The sequence below is a fragment of the Sciurus vulgaris genome (genome assembly GCF_902686455.1).
Source record: "Sciurus vulgaris genome assembly, chromosome: 2".
Classification (NCBI taxonomy): Eukaryota; Metazoa; Chordata; class Mammalia; order Rodentia; family Sciuridae; genus Sciurus; species Sciurus vulgaris.
The window spans coordinates 2,475,137-2,494,846 of record NC_136462.1 but is presented as its reverse complement, the minus strand read 5'-3'; the positions used below and the strand labels follow the sequence as shown (position 1 = coordinate 2,494,846).

The following is a 19,710-nucleotide window of genomic DNA, read 5'->3' as shown; positions in this document are numbered from 1 at the left end:
GGCTACAGTGTTTTACAAGGTAGACACAAACAGATGGCACTGGGAACGCTGCCTTCCGCAAAGGAAGGAGTGACTCTATTCCTGTCTGGACAGCGTGCACATCAAATCCCACCTCAGTCAAAGAAATGTGCAAGGAAAGCAGAGGAGAGCATGCTTCTGGCACTGACCAGGAGCGATGGCTTAAACCGCAAAGTCAACAGGACCAAAGGAGCGCATTAATAAATTTGCCTAGCTTAATTACAAAAGTCTGAATGTCAAAAATGTACTAGAAACAAAGAAAAAGCAAATGAAAAAGACTCTGGGAAATCCCAGTGTGCTCGTGACTAACACAGAATTAAAGTCCAGAACACACAGGAGCAGCTGTAAGGACAGATGTAGAAAGAAGGGGGACACAAACAGCCCAGGTGGGCACGTGAGCGGAGGGCATGGGCAAGGGACACTGTGTCCCAGCTCCTCCTGCTCCTTTCCCTTAAAAAGATGCCCCCCACCCCAGGGGCACGGCCCCTTCCCTCCTGCAGCCCCTCTAACCCTCACCAGACAGGACAGCGAGCAAGAGTCCGCCCGGCCCTTCCCAGTGTCCAAGATGCAACCAACTTCTTACATGGCTGAGGCTCCTCCCAGCAGGCCCCAGGCAGGCTGGCCCTCCCCCTTCCCCTGCCAGGCAGGGGCCACCTTCCCAGTGCCCCACTGCATCAGGTCCTACCCACATAGCTCCCTGTCTTCCCGCCCCCTGGCACCCAGCAGAAGCAGCCAGCAGTCCCCAGGAGGAAAGGCAGGGTGGCCCACCGAGGTGCAGGGCGGCTCCCACGTGAGATGCCCATAGGAGAGGGGTGATGTCCCCGCCACACACAGGGCACACCACAGGGGTGTGGGGGGGCACACTCTGGCCCCTCAGGTTGGCCACTGGGCACAGTGGTCACCTTCGATTGCCTTTGGGAGTGGCCTCAACAACACAAAGGCTAGCTCCCTGGGTGTCGGTGGCCAGAGCGTGGACACCGCCTGTCGTCCGTCAACAGTGTCCTTGGTGGGCTGCCGACTGCCAGAGCTCTCCTCTCAGGCTCTGCTGGCTCCCTGGGCTCAGGCAGCACTCAGGCGGAGTCCAAGGCCTCCGCCCCAGAGCCAGCCTCTGCCGCTGCTCTTGAGGTCATGGTCCAGCACGAGTGGGCAAGCCTGATGGGCCACTGCAGGGGTGTCAGGCTCCCACAGAAATGGCAGCAGACCAGGGCCCAGGGGTGGAGGCTGGTTCTCAGCCTGAGCTCCTGAGAAGCCAGGAGTGGGGCCCCACAGTGGGGCCAGCTGTGTGGCGAGGTCAGGTCGACAGAGACCCAAGTCCACAGCCACCAGCCTCCCGCCTGCTGTCTCTTACAGCCTGTGTGGCCCCCACCAGGCCGTGGACACAACCTCCCCTGAACCCAGGCCTCAGCCAGTGTCTCTTCCCAACATGGAACCTGCCTGTGGCCCCTGCCTGGTTCTCGGCAAATGCAGCCCAATCCATCTTCTTTCCCGTCAGCCTGTTAGAGGCCCCAGGGAAGCTGGTGCTCAGGAGGGTCTCTGGGGATGGAGCAGAGGGGACTGCCAGGGCTCTGGGCCGGCTCCCACGGGGCAGCAGGTTCCAAGAAGGGCACTGAGTCCCCACGTGAGGACGCCCAGGCCCCTGGAGGAGCAGGCCCGCACTGGATGTCAGCCCCTGCAGGAGGCTCTGCCGGTGCCAGCACAGGAGACCAGCGGCCACTGGGCCCCACACCACCTTCCCACAGCTCGCTAACGCCATGGGGCCTCTCCTGGGGGCACAGCATGGAAGGGCCAGGAGAGGTGTGCGGTCCTGCCCGGCGCGGATGCGGTTCCGGCCACTCCTCTCCTGGGCCCCTCTGTGGATCTGCAGAAACCCCAGTGGGACTGCCAGCCATTCTGTTTTTGATTTTTTTTTTAGTTGTAGGTGGACATGATTCCTTGGTTTATTTATTTATTTTTATGGGGTGCTGAGAATTGAACCCAGTGCCGCACACATGCCAGGCCAGCGCTCCACCACTGAGGCCCAGCCCCCACCTCCAGCTGTCTGCCCCCAGCAGGGGAAGCACCCCTGCCCCATTCACGCAGGACCCCGACCTCCAGTCCTGAGGCGCGATGGCGCAGGCCACTCTCCCCACAGGACACTCTCGGGCTGGGGTCCTTGTCCACCCAGACTCCTGGAGCCGTGCCCAGGCCGGGGTGCCCAGGCCGGGGTGGCCAGGCCCCCCTCCACGCCCCGCCCCACCGATGAGCAGAACTGCGAATTCTCCCCTGGGCGCTCACGGTGCTCTGAGCGGCTGCTGTTTATTTCATGACTGAATCAACGTTACATACACAAGCGCACACTTAAGACACACACCAGAGGAGCAGGAGCGACTGCCGCAGGGGAAGGGGCGAATTCTTACGCACACTTGTGTCTGGGCCATTAACAGGACGTCTTTCCCGCTGACCTTTATTCGCAGCCCAGTGATCGTGGGCGCCAGGAAATTGCTGCTGGCTGCTCAGGCTGTCCCGACCCACTAATCTTCCCGTGTTCGGGACATACTGAGTTTCACAACCTTTATATGCAAATAAAGTCCTGTTATCTCCTTAAATCACTGAATAATTAACCAGGTCAAGCACGGCCGAGCACCCCACTCCCTGCAAGTGGAGGGGTCGGCACCTGCCAGGAGGACTTGGAAGTGGGGCCAGGACTGCCCCACCCCAGAATGGGCAGGGTCCCTACTGAACCCAGGAGGCCTGGGGAGCCGGACAGCAGCTCGGGAGGTGGGACCACCCCGCTCTGGGATGTCCTCTGCGTGGCCCTTGGTCCAATCCAACCCCAGATGCCCCTCCCCTGGGCCTCAGAGAGACCACCACAGGCCGTGGGAGACCCCTCAGGGGACTGGCAGAAAAAGGAGGTGGGGATAGAGGCCTGTCCCCTGGCACGAAGACCACGGCCCTCGGAGGCCCCGCGTGCCCCTCCCAGCTCCAGCCCAGCCCACCTCCGCACCCTTTGCTGCTCCCTCCACCCGGCAGCCTCTCCCTCCCGGCCGCTCCCCGTGCTCCTCCCCTTGCACCCCTTCTCCCACCCAGCTGCCCTGACGGACGTGCACCCCGCACCCGGGCCTTGCAGAGTCCGAGGCAGAGGAACCAGGTCGTCCACACCAAGCGCCCCAGCCCCATCCCATCCACGGCACACTGACCGCGACCCCCGCAATGGCACAGGCGTGTGCTGGGGCAGCTGGAGGATCCTGGGACACGGTGCCCAGGCCAGGCCCTCATCGTCCCTGGCTTCACGGGGCCCTGGGTCCCAGGGGCACAGCAGCCAGAACCTTCCTGGGCAGAAGGCATTTTGCTAACCCTCAGGGACGTTATCACTGTCCCTTGTCCTCCCTGCCCTGCGAAGAGGCTCCAGAGCTTCACAGGTGAGACTTGGAGGTGAGGACCCCAGAGCGAGCGGCGGGAGGCCCGGGCAGAGCGCAGGACGCACTGCCCCACACAGACCCACCCGAGGGAGCCCAGCTGCTGTGAGCAGGCAAGCCCCCCAGGAGAGGGGTCCAGGTGGGCCGTGGGTGCCAGGGAGGGCCGGGCTGCAGGCGGGATGGAGGCAGAGCAGGCCAGGCACGCCACCTGTGCCAGCTGAGAGTGACCAGGAGTGACCAGACCCGAGAGGCCAACCCAGGTGTGGGAGAGGGGACTAGAGGGCACCAGGGATCAGAGGAGCCTTGTCTCAGCCCCTCAGACTGCTGTGCACAGCCCAGGCGGACTGGGTCCCAGACGAGAGCCCATCCAGGTCAGACACGCTTGCAGGCACAAGCGGTGGGGGAAGAGCCCCTCTTCCTCTCCTCACAGGACACCCCCGCTCTGGGACCCACTGAAGCCCCTCCCCTCCCAAAGGCCCACCCCAGGTGCCGTCACACGGAGTCGGGCTTCCAGAGGCGGCCCCAGCAGGCCACGAACAGCGGTCACGGACGCCAGCTTGGCACCACAGCCAGACCCAGTCCCCCGCCAGGGAGGGCCAGTTCAGGGCAGCTGGAGCTGGGCAGAAGGTCTGAGAGCCTCGCCAGAGCCCGCCCCACCTGGTGACCAGCTGGACAGCCTAGCTGGGTTGACCTGCACCTCCACCTCTCGCCCAGCTTCCCTGCTGAGCCACAGGCCAGGACCTGGGGCTCCCCTGGGGAGCACGTGGCCCTGCCAGCAGCCTTGGCGTGCCCAGGGGGCAGCACACAGGAGGCAGGCCCCTCACGCAGCCTCAGCAGCTCTCTCCCGCCTCCCTCCCCCCGTGTTCCTCCCTGCTGCCCTGGGATCACACCCAAAGCACCCGGGCACAGAGGTGTGGCTTTCCAGGCTCGGTGAGGCCAGAGCACCTCCCCACTGGAGACCAGGAGCATGGGCAGAGACATCGGGGAAGAAGGTGCCCTCCAAGAGTCACGTGCCACTGCCTCCATCGGATGCTGCGTGTCCTCCCCTCTCCCTGGAGCTGGGCAGTCGTGGAGAACTGTCTGGTCTCTGGGTTCTGAGGCGAAGCGTCTGGAGCGCTCAGGATTTCCCCAGCACTGGAGGGCTTCGTTCCTGAGGTACGTCAAGGAGGCCGCCCTGGTGGGGTTGGCACCAGAAGACCACCCTCGGCTTAGAGGGCAGGGTGGGGCCAGGAGAGGGGCCAGAGACAGAGTTCAACCGTGATCGATCCCGTCAGTTGCAGGAAGCCCCGCGGGAGGTGGGCAGGAGGGGACCGCGCAGGACACAGACCTCACCCACGCCCCCAGGGTCGCCTGTGCCCTACCCTCACAGAAGTTCTCATCAGAACTCAGCGCTTTTCTGAGTTCTGCACACTGGGCTGGTGAACCTCCTCAAACCTGAAGGGAGTCTGGAGGCCTCTGGCCCTGCAGCCAGCTGGTCAGCAGTGTGGGTGGCCTGGAGACCGTGTCCTTCTAACGGGGTCTGCCCTGCCTGCAGGTGGCTTTGCAGGACAGCAGCATGGACCACAGTTGAGGCATCAGAAGAGTCAGCACCCCCAAGAGTGATCCCACCGGGCACCAGGCCACAGCCTTGTGGCCACATTGCCAGCCCAAGAGCAGGCGGAGCTTCTCCAGTGGCCTGGGTGGCCTGTCACCAAAACGCTGAGAGTCACCTGAGGAAGGAGCTCTGGCTGTGGCCCAACACATTTGAGAGCCTTTCCCAACACATTTTGGTCGGACTGGGAAACACCAGCGTCGGCAGCTTGTTGGTCCAGGGCTCCCTGGACCTGGGCATCTCCACAGGAGCGTGGCACCTGAGCACACTCCCAAGGCGCAGGAATGACCCCGGAGACGCCGGGCTGAGATCTGAGTTCTGCGAGGAAGACGCTCTAGGGTCACCTCCACTATTGACCCCACTTTGGTTTCCCTTTCTGCAAATGCGTAGGCGTGAGCCTGATGGAATCCTGGGGTCCCGTGAGTCCGTGGAAATGGCGACGGTGGCAAAGCAGAGCGCTCCTCTGAGGAAGCGCCGCCTCGGCTTGCAGAACAGAGGTGCGCCTCGCAGTCCACGGCATTCGACAAAGGGGCTGAAAGTGACCCCATGGTCCAGCGTGCTCTCCAAGGACAGCAAAAGCGGGCCCCATTCCATCCGTCCACCAGAGCCCTCTGGAAGGACCCAAGGACCGAAGCCCGTGGTTGTCTCACAAGACACAGAGCAGACCACACAGGGCCCCGCACAGACCTGCGATTCCTAAACACTCTCAGAAGGCCACAGACAAATGGAGACCCTTTACCTGGTAAAACGGGGTTTCCCAAAACTCTCAGGAAACACCAGACATGAGAGAGTCCAAGCAACAACCTGCAAGATCAGAAGTCAATTAAGATGTCACCTGTCATCCCTCAGCTGATGGAATCTTGAAAGTCCCAGCAGACACCACAAGCCAAAAAATAAAGCCAGAGGTGTAAGGATGGGCAAGAAAGAGACAAAGCTGCCAGGACACGGGGCGGTGGGGGTGGGGGGGGACACGGTGGCCAACTCTGCAGGAAGTGTAAACAGAGCAGCCCAGTACTGGAACCGGAAACTGTTCAAGATAAAGCTGCAGAGATCAATAACGGTCTTCTATGCCAGCAGGAATGAGCCAGAAAATAAGGCCCCGTTGTTTGCAGACAGCAGCAAAAGCAATTAAGTAGCTGCAAATTAAACTACCAAACAATGGACTGGACTTTCAGGGAGAAAATTTCGATGCTCCATGAAAGGGCTCAGATAAGCATCAGAAAGGAGAAGGTGCTGGGCTCATAGATGGGGTGACTGGGGCAGCACAACTCGACACTGTCCCCAAACTAGTCTCTCGATTAATGCCATGCAAATCGAAGTTCCTGCAGGCTTCTTTTGGAAACCCAACAGCCCCGGTCGAACACGTTATGGAGGAATAAAAGCCCATGACTGCAGAAGCACAGCAGAGAAAGGGCTCGCTCCCCAGGATGAAGCCAGCCAGAACCATGGCCACTGCCCATGGGACCAGGCAGACCCCATGGGAACTCGTGAAGGTCAAGGTGACCCCACAAATCACGGGGCCCCAGCATCAGGGAAAGTGGCTCCTGGTGGGTGAGAAATCAAGCCTGTTATGCCTACTAAACACGGGCTACAGGCGGAGCAGAGACGAGAGCATGGAAGGAACAAGCACCGGAGGAGGACTCTGGACGAGGATGAGCAGACCTCCACCTGGACACACGAGGGCCAACCAGAGAGGACCCCGCCACAGAGCGACAGACTGCTGGGAGCCTGAGGGCGCAGCACTGTCAGCAGCCTGACCCAACCTGCCAGGACTCACCCTCCCACTCTGCCAGCTAAATCTTACTGAAGCGGACATGACTGATAAGCTTCGGGACTGCTGGAGGCACTGGTTTTGCAACTGAAGGCAAGGGACAGTGGGGACTTTGCAGGTGTCCTCACAGATCAGCAGGAGTCACTTTCTGGGACGAATCACCAGAATCACCCTACGGCCACAAAGGGGAGCTCCTAGGGACAGGTCCAAGTGACAGGTTCCAGCCCCCTCCCTGGGGACCCCACCCCCACCACGACCAGCAGCACCAGCTTCAAACAGGTTCTCTGAGGGGGAGGAGAAGCAATCTCCTTCATATAAATGTTTAATTGGGAATAAATATTTATGAGGCTCTTGAAGGACAGGGCTGTGGGTTTAATAAATATTAACATGGAAAGGGCCTCCCCTCCTCCTGTGCTAATACCTCTGTTTGCATAGCATGCATTATTCAAGCCCCCTCTGCTAGGGACATGGGCTGAGGACCTGCCCCCTTCCTCCTGGCTCTCTGGGGGAGCCGCCCCTTCTTTCTGGCTGCCACAGGGGATGGCCTAAGTGCAGGGAAAGGAAGCCAGGACGGGCTTAGGACTTCACGTGGTCCTGTCCTGACCCCAGGACACCCGCCCCCCCCCCCCACCCCATCCCTCAACACCTCCGGCTGGCCACCAGAAACCAGTATCCAGACAGAATTCACCAGGCTCTTACCTGGCACGGCCCCTCCCCCAGGAAGCCCTCCTGGCCTGCCCAGGGGCGGGCAGCACCGCCTCCTTCCCAACCCCGCAAGGGCTCGGTAGCCTGGGCGCCGCCCCGACAGTCGGGCGGTGTGCGCTGCTCCGGGAGGAACAGGTTTACCCGGTGCTCGGGGTCGGACCCAGCGCCAGGGACTCCCTCCCAGGCCGTGGGTGGAGCTCTGGCGCCCTCGTGTGGCCGGTGTGGGCACGACCTCCGGACCAGCGAGGACCTGGGAGATAGCTAGGCCTGAGCCCCACCCCCAGCCTGTCCGCACGCCCAGGACCCGGCGCTCGCTCCGTGCCCTGAGAACCCTCCTGAACACGCGGAAGGACCGGCCCCCTGCCAAGGTCCCCAGCCCTGGTCCGGGGCCTGCCCTGCAGGGATTGCAGGGTGGAGCACCGCACCCCCGATCCCATGCCCACCCCACACTGGGCAGCCCAGATCTACTTTCCCTTGGCCCAGACCACCTCCGTATGCCTCTCCCAACGATGGGCTGCCAAACTTGCGCAAAGATCCGGCCCCGAGCTCCCCACAGGGTAGACTTCCATGGGAGGTACAGCACAGGGCCCCAGAGAAGTCACCCCTGGGCCACACACCTCTGGGCTGCTTTGCCCACGCCATCTGACCATCTGCCAGTGCCTCCCCTGGGCCCCACCAGCGCCCAGGACCGGGAGGCAGGGACGCATCCAATAGTCCGCCTACAGCCCCCCAGTCCAGGGAGCTGGAGGTTCCCAGAGAGGTCAGCTCTCCCTGGTGCTCAGTAAACCACCCTGCACCCCAGGGTGCTGCCCCCACCCCAGCAGACTGAGTGACAGACAAGGGCTTGGGACCCAGCCAAAGCAGAGGGCACCGGGGCTTCCTAGGGTGGAGGGCTCAGGCAGGAGTTTCCAGTGGGTGAGGAACTCTTCCCCTGCCCTTTCCTGGCCTTTCCCTGATGCTGGCCAGCCCTCCTGGTCCTGGGAGTCCTCAGGAGACCGGCTGAGAGAACAAGGAGGGGACACTGATGGGGTGGGGCCAGGACCGAGGTCCCCATGGCGTCTGAGGGCCTTCCTGGAGAGGCCCTTCTCTGCTCCCCTGACCCTCTCCCCATAGGGCTGCAGGAGACTGCCCTTCTCGGGCCTGGGGAACTGCCCTTGGGCTGGGCTGTCCCACTGCTCCGCCAGGCACTGGCCCCAACTCCGGGGGCTGCCACCGTCACACCCACCTCTGCAGCACCTCCTCACCCAGCGACCTCCACCCCACTTCCTCTGGGGACCCCTGCCCTGCACAGCCCTGGGCTTGTCCCCACCAGGACCCTTGATCACCACCTGTCCTACCCTCACTCCCACCACACGGCGCCGCCAGCTGGTGGAGCCCTCCTAGGCCTCGCCCTTCCCATGGTGGCAACCCTCCTGCTTTCTTCCTCCCCTGCCCAGTCCAGTCCCAGTTCCTGTGGTCCCGGGAGGCCCAGGTGTGGTGCACCTAGGGCTGACAGCTCGGGACCTGAGGTCAGTACAGAGCCTGGCCTGGCCAACCAGGGCATTCCACATGGGCATGTGCCCCAAGCCTGACCAGCCAAATCTTCCCTGGGACTTGGCAGGAACTTGGGAAGGAGCCTGGGGAGCAGGGGATGGTGGGAGGAGCCTAAGGTCCCTGAGATGGGCACTGGGGACCAGCCACCCCTATGGCTGCCCCACACAGTGGGCCCTAACAGAGCCACCTCCTGTCAGAGACCAGGCCCCCCGGGCCTGCCAGCAAGCCCCCCTTGCAGGACCACAGGCCTGCGCCCAGGCACTGCTCCCCACCACGGCTCCACCCACCCTGTGCTTTCTCCAGCCTCCCTTCTTCCCGGCCTGGCCCTCAGGCTCCTGCCTCCGTCCTGGGCCACACCCTGGCATCCCTGCAGCCTGTGGCTCGCAGCCCTACCGCTGATCCTGCTGAGACACACAGAGCCACCACCCCAAGTGCGTCCTCCAGGACTCCCAGAGCCTCCGGGGCTCAGGGACCTTCCTGGTCAGGCCTCCTGGCACCAGATTGAAGGCCATGTGAGCCCTGCCCCCACTGGATGTGGGATTTCTGGGTGTGTTCTGGGGCATGCTCTTGTCCTTCAGGTCTGGCATGGCTGCCCCCCAGCCCCCAAGGAGAGGAAGCATGCTCAGACCAAGGCAGCCTGCCCCGGGAGGCCGGAAGCAGGAAGCCGTGATTGCTCTGCAGTGAGCTGAACAGCTGACTCCCTTCCTTCCTTCCTTCCTTCCTTCCCCAAGGCCACAATGGGGTTCCACATCCAATCCCATCACCGGCCTCGCTGTTCTCAGGGCCTCTCCTGCGCCCGCCCAGAGCAGTCACTGGGGCCTCCCAGACAGGGGCCCTGAGAGTGCTCTCTGCACACGCTGGACAGGCCGAGGGCTGCAGCCCTGGTGGCCAGCCTGGCTCGGTCAATGGAACCACTGTTCCGGTGCAGGGGCCACAGCTAGCCTGAGCAAGAACGCCCTGGGGAAAGGGGTGTGCTGGGGGTCACAGGGACCCTGGCCTGACCCCAGAAGGGCTTGGGGCACCTTTGTCTGGGACAGGTGGGAGGGGCAGAGCTGACTGTCCGGAGTGTGGCGCTGCACACAGGACACCAGACTCGAGGGTGCCACCCCAGGCGTTCCACACGCCCCAGCTCGGGCGTGTCAAGCTCAGGCCTGGCACCCACCGATGGAGCCCCCAGCTCGGCATTCCCTCACAGGTCAGTTCCTCGAGTCTGGCTCTGGCAATCGCTGGTGCTTCTGTGGGTTTAAGGGAAGATTATAAGGGTGAAGAGGGTTTCTCCCATTTGCAGAAAGTCTGTGACTCTTAATTAAAGTACCTTTAAGGACAGCACAGGAGGTTGTAGCAAGAAGCCCACCCGCAGAGCCTCCTCTGGGGTCTGCACTGCAGAGGTGGGAGGGTCTCTGCACCACCCCCAGCACCCACCTGCCCCTGGGCTCTGGCAAGCTGGCCCTGGGGAGTGGGGGAGGTTATGATGCCCACCCCAGGGCACTGCACAGCCTGGTGCTAGGGCAGCACCCCAGCACAAGTCCTCCCTGTGGGGCCAGGCCCTCGACCTCCAGCAGCCCCCTGTGCCCAGCCCAGGAGGAGGAGACAGCTCACTGCAACATCACTGTCGGACAGCAGATTTCAGGGCAAAAGCATTCAGTGGGATAAAGAGGATGTTCTGTTCAGATGGCATGTGCACCTGCCTGGCAGCAAGCCCTGGGAGATGTGCGCTTTGTCCAGACACTGACCCTGCTGAGCAGCAACACCTTGCACAACTACACACACTGCACACACTCAGCCACTCCGCAGCACTGAGGAGGAGAGTCTGCATGCAAGAACACCAGAGCAGCCATCTCAGGACACAAGACAAGCTAAGAGTCCAGTGGTCCCAGCAGTACTGCGGGCATGGAAGGGATCTCCAGAGAAGCAGAAACCACAGGATTTATACGGTTTGGATGTGAGGTGTCCCATGTCCCCCAAAAGCTCACACGTGACACAATGCATGAAGGTTCAGAGGAGAAAGGATTGGGTTGAGAGAGCCTTAACACAATCAACAAATTAATCCCCTGATGGGATTAACTGAGTGGTAACTGAAGGCAGGTGAGTGTGACCGGAGGAGGTGGGCATTGGGGGCGTGGCTTTGGGGTAGATATTTGCATCTGGCCAATGGAGTCCCTCCCTGCTTCCTGACCATCATGTGAGCCACTTCCCTCTGCCACACTCTTCCGCCATGACTACTGCCTCCCCTTAAGCCCTGCAGAATGGAGCCTGCTGTCTGTGGACTGAGATCTCTGTGACCAGGAGCCCTCAAATAAACTTTCCCTTCTTTGCAGTTGTTCTGGCCGGGTCTTTAAGTCACAGCAGAAAAAAAGCTGACTAAAACGCAAGTTGGTGCCATTGCTGTGACTAACTGACCATGTGGTTCAGGAGATTTTGGAGCTTTATGGAGTTTGGGAGAGAAATTTTGAGATGTTTAGCAGTGCCAGCTGGAAAGGCTTTAGATTGTTTTTAGTGGAGCTTAATGGCCAGTTCTGGTGGGAGCTCAGAAGACCAGAATGCCCGCCAATAGGACCATGGACAGTGAAGACAGGGCCCGAGAGAGTTCAGAGGGAGAACTCTTGGAATTTGGAAGAGAGGACATTCGTGCTATGTTCTGCTGAGAAGTTGTCTGCATTCTTCCGTGTCCTGAGACTTTCTGTGAGGCTGATTTTAAAAGTGATGAACTCCTTAATCTGGTGGAAGAAATGCCGAGGCAGCATAGCATTCAGGCGATGGCATGGATGTTGCTGGTGGCTTTTAGCCAAATTTATTGTGATAATCAGGAACAGAAAGCAGAGAAGAAATATTTGAAAAATTTGGACTTGAAAGGCAGGAGTAAAACCAGGGAGGGCTAAGGAAATTGCAGTTCTTAAAGACATTACTGCCACTAAAGAAATGCTAGGGGGCTGGAGTTGTAACTCAGTGGTAGAGGCTTGCTTAGTGTGTGTGAGGCCCTGGGTTCAATTCTCAGCACTGCATACAAATAAATAAAATAAAGGTCCATCAACAACTTTAAAAAATGCTAAAAATTTTGCCTAGAGACAATAAGAAAGATGGCTTGAGGGTAACTAAGGAGCTGGAAAGACCACACCCATCCCAGACTCAAGGAAGTAAAAGTGAAAATTCTCTTGAGAAGGGGCCAGTGGGGCAGCTTTCTTGCACAAGGGGGCCTAGGAAGTTTTTCAATGTGCTCAGCCACCCAGGCACTCAGAGGCTGCTGCAGCCAGGGCCCCTGGGGAATTGGCTACTGTTCAAGATGGCGGCAGACCTTGGCATCAACCACGTGGTGCTAGTTCTGCAGGAATGCAGGGTGCTGGAGTTAGGGGGTCATGGAGGCTTCCACTAAGATTTTTAAGGAAGGCCTGGGAGGCCAGGCAAGGTGCAGCAGGGTCAGAGTCCCTGTGGGCACCCCTGAGGAGTCAAAGTGTGGAGATGTGAGGAGGAAGCGAAAGCTCCAGTGGAGACCCCCGAGATTAAGAACTGCTAGTACCATGGGATATAGTCCTGGGAAAGATGCAGGAATTGAGCAGAGACCAGCCAATGGGAAGGCCAATGGGCTGCAACCAACAAGGCCACGGGGCGGAGCTACACAAGTCCTCTGGAGAGAACCTCACCATGCCATGTGCCCCAGATGCTGGACGTGGAGCTACAGGACCTCTTTGTCTTGCTTTGGTCCCATCCCTTCTTTCTATGCCTCTATTTTTGTGAATGGAAATGGTTACTCTGTACCTTTATATATTGGATATTTGTAAAGTGCTTTTAATTTTACAGGAGCTCACAATGTGAGATTGCCTTGAGCCTCAGAGAAGCCTCTGGACTTGAACTTGGAGCAATCTCAGAACTGCTGAGACTGTGGCGACTCTTAGAAATGGACAAAGTGTGTTTTGCACTGTCAGGTAAACGTGAGCTTTTGGGGGCTAGGGATGGAATATTATGGTTTGGATGTGAGGTGTCCCCCAAAAGCTCACATGTGAGACAATGCAAGAGGGTTCAGAGGGCAAAGGATCAGGTTGTGAAGTCTGAACCCAATCAGTGAATTAATCCGCTGATAGGATTGAATGGTAACAGAAGGCAGGGTGTGGCTGGAGGAGGTGGGCATTGGGATGTGGCTTCGGGGTAGATATTTTATATCTGGCTTGTAGAGTCTCTCTCCGCGGTCTGATCATCATGTGAGCTGCTTCCCTCAGCCACACACTTCCGCCATGTTGTTATGCCTCGCCTCAAGCCCCAAGGAATGGAGCCAGCTGTCTGTGGACTGAGACCTCCAAAACCTTGAGCCCTCAATAAAATTTTCCCCTTCTGCAATTGTTCTGGTCGGGTCTTAAAAGTCACAACAGCAAAAAAGCTGACCAAGACCAGGGCAGATGGTACACTGGTCAATCTTCCATAAGCAGGACACCAGACAAGAACAACTTGGAGTGGAGAAGTTTTATTTTGGTTCCCAGTTTCAGAGGCTCAGTCCATGCCAGCCGAGTGAGGAGAAGCATCGTGGCAGAGGGTGGTGGAGGAGAGCTGCTCAGCTCACAGTTGCCGGGAAGCAGAGACGAAGAAGGAGTCGGGGACAAGATGCAATCCCCAAGTCATGTCCAGCGACCCACCTCCTCCAGTCACCACCCAGCACAGTCCTCCTCACAGATCCATCACTGGTGAGGCCACAGGTCTGGTGGCCTGATCCACTTTGCCTCTGAGCACTCCTGCATTCACACAGGGGCTTCCGGGTACCTCACATCCAAACCACCAGGACAGTACAGACACACTCTCAGGAAGTGCAGACAGCAAGCTGGAGACCCCGGGGGACAGTCCAAGGCCACAGGCCTGAGAAGCAGGGGAGCTGAGGATGTGAGTTCCAGGCCAAGGTCGGGAGCTCCACAGACCTGCAGAGGTCCCTCTGCACGACCTCTTTGTTCTTTTCAGAACTCCCGCTGCCTGGATGCGGGCATCCTTCCCGGGGACAGCAGTGTGCTTCACCCTTCTGCTCAGAGAGGCTAGGCTCCCCAAGGGCAGCCCAAAGCAGCCCCCCCCCCCAGGGATGACCCCACTGCCCTGTGCTCGGGGACCCATGCAACCTGGCCATGGCAGCAGCTTTGGAGCCGCCAAAGGTTCCAGCCCATGGATTTGGGAGCCAAGCCCAGGAAGTCCTGGCTGATCACGGATGAGACCCGAGCCTTCCTCCCTTTACCGGCCAGAGGAGACCCCAGCTCCAGCCTGGCACGCACGTGGCACTGGGCATCGTTTCTGCCTGTTCTTCAACTTTCTTTTCATTAGCATAGAAGCTGGGACAGGTGCTTTCGATTTCTAAAATCCTGAAGGAGCAAAATCCCACACCATCCTGGAGGAAATTAAATTTAGAAATTAGATGCTAAGCCTGGCAGGGACCTCGGTGGAGCCCCAACAGGGCCAGGCTGACACACCTGCTGAGACCACATCACACTTATTAACCTTGTGCTCCAAAGCATATGGAGGGAAGCTGCTGGAAACACAGGGAGAGTTTTCCTAAACCACAGTCACAGTGGGAGACTTCAAGGTACCTCGTCAGTAATTGCCAGATCAAAAATGAGTAAAAGAAGAGAGAATATTAATAAAACAATTAGCCACGTGCATTAACAGGCAAACAGGACTCTGCACTCCACAAAGGGAGAAAGGGGTCCCTTTGGAATACTGGGCAAACAGTGGGTGTGGGAGAACTGGAACCCAAGCCCAAGGAGGCTGCTGAGGCAGCCGGTGTTCACCGAGCCAGCTCAGCGAGTCAGGCGACTGACGAAGGCCACACCTCCAGTCAGCTCCCCATCACTGTCGAGGATGAGACCAGCTGCCCTCCTCTGCCCCACGGGCAGGTGGCGTCTGCTTCGTGTCTGTGAAATGAGGACCACGCAGTCACACACTCTGCTCTCCAGAGAGGAAAGGCAGCGAATGCACCGCGCAAAGGCACACAGACGGTGCTCAATAAATGCTAGTGGAAGATAAGAAACACCACCTTCTGGATGTCTCTGACTTTAGGAGGAAGTGCAATTCCAATAGCCGGCTCTTGGTCCAGGGATTCAGCCAAAGCATCTCTCAAAGGACAATGCATAACCCTAAGGAATTCCAACAAGAAGTAAAAGGGAGCCAGCCTGCCTTTCATCCAGAAGTTCTACCCTGGGCGGCTAGCTTGGGTGGAGTCTGCTTCTTCTCTCTCTCCCTCCCTCCCTCCTAGTCGCATTTCCTGGGTTTTTATGAGGAACACGGGTTGCTTCTGAGTCCCAGAAGAGCAGGAGCAGGCTGTCCCACTGGAGTGGATCCCAGGCCTCCACGGCCTGCATGTTCATGCTTTCTGCTTCGTGCAGCCCTTCCCCAGACCAGAGACACTGCAGGACAGTGGCCTCAGCTGGGCAGCAGGGGTGCTGGCTGCTGAAGCTGGAGGCTGCCCCCTGCCCTACCACACACTGTCTTCGTCTTCTATTTGGAAAGTTGTCAAAAACACGGCAAAGTTGAAATCAGACAGAGGTCACCATCTCCCCGCCTGGTGCATGGGGTCCTGGCTCTGCCCCCCTCTCCTCCCGTCCCCACCAGACGACCCTGACCACTGTTGAAACAACCCACTGCTCCCCCTGGGCCCCACAAGCGGGTCAAGGGCTGGGTCAGGTTCAGCATGTGGTCCCCATTCTCTTTGAAGTAAAATCTGCATGCAGCAAATGTCACTGGGCCATGAAAGGAGAGAAGTGCCAACACCTGCTACAACAGCCCAGGCGCCAAGCAGAGGAGACAGTCACAAGAGCAGGGAGCAAGTCCACTCGTGAAAAGTCCGGCACAGGGACAGAATGCGGATCCGTGGTCGCCCAGGGCTGCAGGGCTAAGGGGCGAAGGCAGGAGCTTGTTCCGAGTGTCCCTGAAAAAAGCCAGCCCACCCAGCAGCCCACACCGGTTGCCCCGGGAGGCCCCCTCCCGCCACCTCCCAGCTAATCCCCCAGAGGCAACCGTAGTGTGATGTTTGCTGGAGGCGGGTGGCCTGCTCAGCAGTTCCAGGTCAGAGCTGTTGCAGGGCCGCCCCTCGGTTTGAGACGGCTCTTCCTCGGCGCCAGGTCTTGAGATTCATCCGCGGTCCTCTGTGGGCTGGTCAGCGACGGCAAGGCCCGCAACGCCCGCCGAGGTCCGCTGTCAAAGACGGTCGAGTAACAGGCACAGACGGTTTCCGTTACCTTGTTTCCACTCACCTTGCCCACACAATTCTGCACTAACATATTTTATGCTTGAAAACGTTCACTGCCCACTCCTCAGACAATTAAAATGAATTAAAATACGTGTTGGCTACAGTCGGCACATGGTGTCCCCCAGGCTGCATGTATTGAAATTCAACCCCCCTGAGGCAATGAGGGGTCGGGGAAGCAGACCCACTCGGCTCCGGAGCTTAGCTTAGTTTAGCTTGGTTTAGCTTGGTTTAGCTTGTTTTAGCTTAGGTTGGTTTAGTTTACCTTAGTTTAGCTTAGCTTGGTTTAGCTTAGCTTAGTTTACTTTAGCTTGGTTTAGCTTAGCTTAGTTTAGCTTAGTTTAGCTTAGCTTAGTTTAGCTTAGCGTAGCTTAGCTTAGTTTAGCTTAGCTTAGTTTAGTGTAGAGGTGCGGCTGTGGGCAATTCAGACATGATGGAATGCGGCCGCCATGACTGACCCTGGAGGTCTAATAAGAGGGCGCCCACCCGAATGCACACACCCCATCCCTTGCCCTGTGAGGTCCTGCAGCCTGGAGACTGTCAGCGAGGCCACCACTACATGCTGCCCCTCTGCCTGGACCTCCAAAATGAGCCTCTTTTCATTCAGCTGCACCCAGTTTAGGGCATGCAGGTAGCTCAGCGGGTGAGTGTGGCCTGTCAGTGCCAAGTCCTGGGTTCAGTCCCCACCCCAGCATTTAAAAAGGGGGGGTTGCTGGGTTTTTTCACCCAATCGTATTATCGGCCACAGAAAATAGAGATATAAGACATCAAATGTGTACGCGGGAATGCCGCTGCTCTTCCCTGTTGTTTCCAGTGCTGGGGGGCGGAATCAGGCCTTCCCACAGGGTGGCCAGCCCCGCGGGGCCACCCCCCACGCTCCAGCCTGGTGCTCCCATTCCTCAGTCCTTAAGCTCTTCCCATTTTCTGCAGGATTTGGTAGTTTTTACAATTATTAGCTCACAACTCATCAAAACCACAACTTGGGTGTAAATGATTTATGATACAGTTTTGACAAAAAGGTGTTATGCAAAAAGAGAGCCTTCTCCTTGCCAGTCCCGGCTGGAGGAACTGGGTGGGGCTTTTTCCCGTAGTCCCCGTTTCCATGGATGAAAATTACTTATTGTTAAAAAAGACACTGCTTGCATCCAATTTACTCCTACTCTGGAGGCTTTTAAAGATGTTAGTACTAAGCAACTGGTTCGCATAAATGAGCACAAAGGGACAAAAGGAGCTTTATCACCGAAATTCCAAAAATCACAGAGATCCATTATCAGAAATTACGGCAGCGGTCAGCTGACGGCAAGGCCATCTGCTGGTCGCCTGCGTCCCCCACTGTCCACGACTGTCTTTGTTGGGCTCCAGGCCCACAGGCCTGTGGAAGTGGGCGGTCTATCCCCGCGCCCCGCCTCCGGAGTCCCAGCTCGGCGGCCCGGGGACAAAGAAGAGTGATGCTGCCTCTCGCCACCAGAGGGCGCACCACGCCCCCCAAACAGCGGGGTGGCGCAGGCTGGCTGCTCCTGTCTGCCCAGGCTGGCTCAGGGACAGAAATGCAGGAGGGCAGTTCTGCATCTTGGGTTGGAGAAGTGAAATGGAAAAGAACCAGAGGAACGCCATTTTGATCTGACCTGGCTCCACCGTGTGCTTGTTTGGAATGTCTTCCTTTCAGCCTCCTGAAGCCGTGTCCACGTCGACAGTACAGTGGGACCTTCCAGCATCCCTGACTATGGCCCTGATGTATAACAAAAATGACTCAGAAATGTGAAATCAAAACTATTCTCTCACGTAATCAAAACATCTGTCTCAACAAGGTCTTTTCTGACCTACATGTGCCTCAATTGTCCTTGTGGCTTTTGTGGATTTTGCCTTTGTAAACTCTATTTCCAAAATTCAGGTGCTGGGAGTTCTTTGAGGTGCTAGCCTGCTCCCAGCACTGCTTGCCTGGCATGCTCACTGAAGGTCCCTCTTTCAGTCTGGCTCAGTATGTGTGGTGGTCTGTAACTCTCTGGCACTCCATAACAAGCAGGGAACCCTCCTGCCTGGGTAGGCGTGGGGGACTCCTTCTTATGGTGAGCCAGAACTTGGACGCATCCTGATGTGACCCGGTGCTCCAGACCCAGCGACTCTGCCTGCTAGGGTGGGGCCCGCGAGAGGAGAGGCCAGCCAGCACCTCCAGCCTAGTCCTGACCGGAACCCAAGTCTGAGGAGAAGAACCAGGGTGGCCTGGGCATGACAGGCACCCTTTCTCCCTTCTGAAGGCTGCTGAGCCCCCACCCCTGCTCCAGGGGGGAGGTCCTGGGCCCCTGCACCGAAGGCCTGCTTGCTCGGGTGGGAGGAAGGATCTCAGGACCTTCGCCTGGGGCTGGCCACACCCGAAGCAAGCCCTGCCTTGGCCAGGCAGGAGTTGCATGACCTGCTGTGCATGAGGCCTACCCCAGGCCTGTCCCCAGCCTATGCCCCGGCAACAGGGGTATGCTGGGTCCCCTCCGCCCACTCTGACAGGAGGGCTCAGCCAGGATGCCCAGAGTCCTGGAAACATGGTGAGGCCCAGCCCCTCGGGAAGCCTCTGGCACCCTCAGGGCTGCTCAGGCCTGGCAGGCGCCCTTCCCCACGTGCAGCAGGACTGGGCTGCAGGTGGCACCTGGCTGCCCTCCCCTCCCCTCCATCATGACGCAGCTCCTCCTGGAACTCACTTCCTGGGCCTCAGCTTCCCTTCTGCAGAGCTGGCAGGCTGAGGGGCCTGAGTGTGCCTATGGCTCCCCACGGTGATCAGAGCCCGGTATCCCCCGCACGCCCTTCGTGGGGCCAGCAGCACTTCTTGCTCTCTGTCGGTGCTGTCACTCCCAGCCTGTGGACGCCATCTGACCAGGCTGGGCCACACACAGCCCCAGCTCCAGCTCCTGGGCTGGGAAGAGCTCCCCAAGGCCCAGGCTCACGAGGAAGGACACCCTGGGGCCGGGGGCGAAGGCTGGGCTGGCTGCGAAGCTTCAGCCAGGCTGCACCTCAGCAGCCAGAGCCCTTCCCTCCCTGAGAGGAGGCCGTTAAGTCCAAAAGGCACAGAGGCAGACGACCTCACAAGCCAGCTCACCACCACCAGTGTTGGGGGCTCCAGGCCCCTGCCCGCCAGGCCCACCCAGAGCATCACTCAGAGCGGATTCAGTGCAGCCCAAGGCGCACCCAGGAATGCCGGCCTGCCTGCAGCCCCGGCTCCAGCCCACAACTGACTTGTAGCCACGTGTCTGCTGGCTTCTGCAGACGCAGCTGGAAAGAGCCAGTCAACCCTCCGGGACTGGCAGAGAGCACAGCTTCCCCCCAGAAACCGGACCCTCCTGTTCATGGCGGAGTCAGGGACCTGGGGAGAGGTCCAGCAGCAGAAGGTGGGCGGGACTTGGCAGGGCCCCTAGCCCCCAGAACAAGGCACACATGCTTCCTGAGGAGGGGAATCCCAGAACTGAAATTCCCGGCCAGGAGGCAGACCTGGGTTCCCGGCCAC

The 19,710-nt window shown here is 58.9% G+C and overlaps 1 protein-coding gene across 2 annotated transcripts in view; it reads right to left on the bottom strand.

Moving 5' to 3' along the window:
• TMEM179 (transmembrane protein 179) overlaps positions 1 to 19,710 on the bottom strand; it is an 88,320-nt gene that overhangs the window by 31,698 nt on the left and 36,912 nt on the right. The window contains exons 2-5 of one of the 2 annotated variants that reach the window (XM_079127668.1): positions 17,846 to 17,949; positions 5,744 to 5,808; positions 3,195 to 3,323; positions 2,419 to 2,567 (exon numbers count right to left, since the gene is read on the bottom strand). In XM_079127668.1, the coding sequence (XP_078983794.1) occupies positions 2,419 to 2,567; positions 3,195 to 3,323; positions 5,744 to 5,808; positions 17,846 to 17,949 (447 nt within the window). Of the gene's footprint in view, positions 1 to 2,418; positions 2,568 to 3,194; positions 3,324 to 5,743; positions 5,809 to 17,845; positions 18,478 to 19,710 lie in introns of those variants that run through there. The other variant, XM_079127669.1, reaches the window with a different exon arrangement.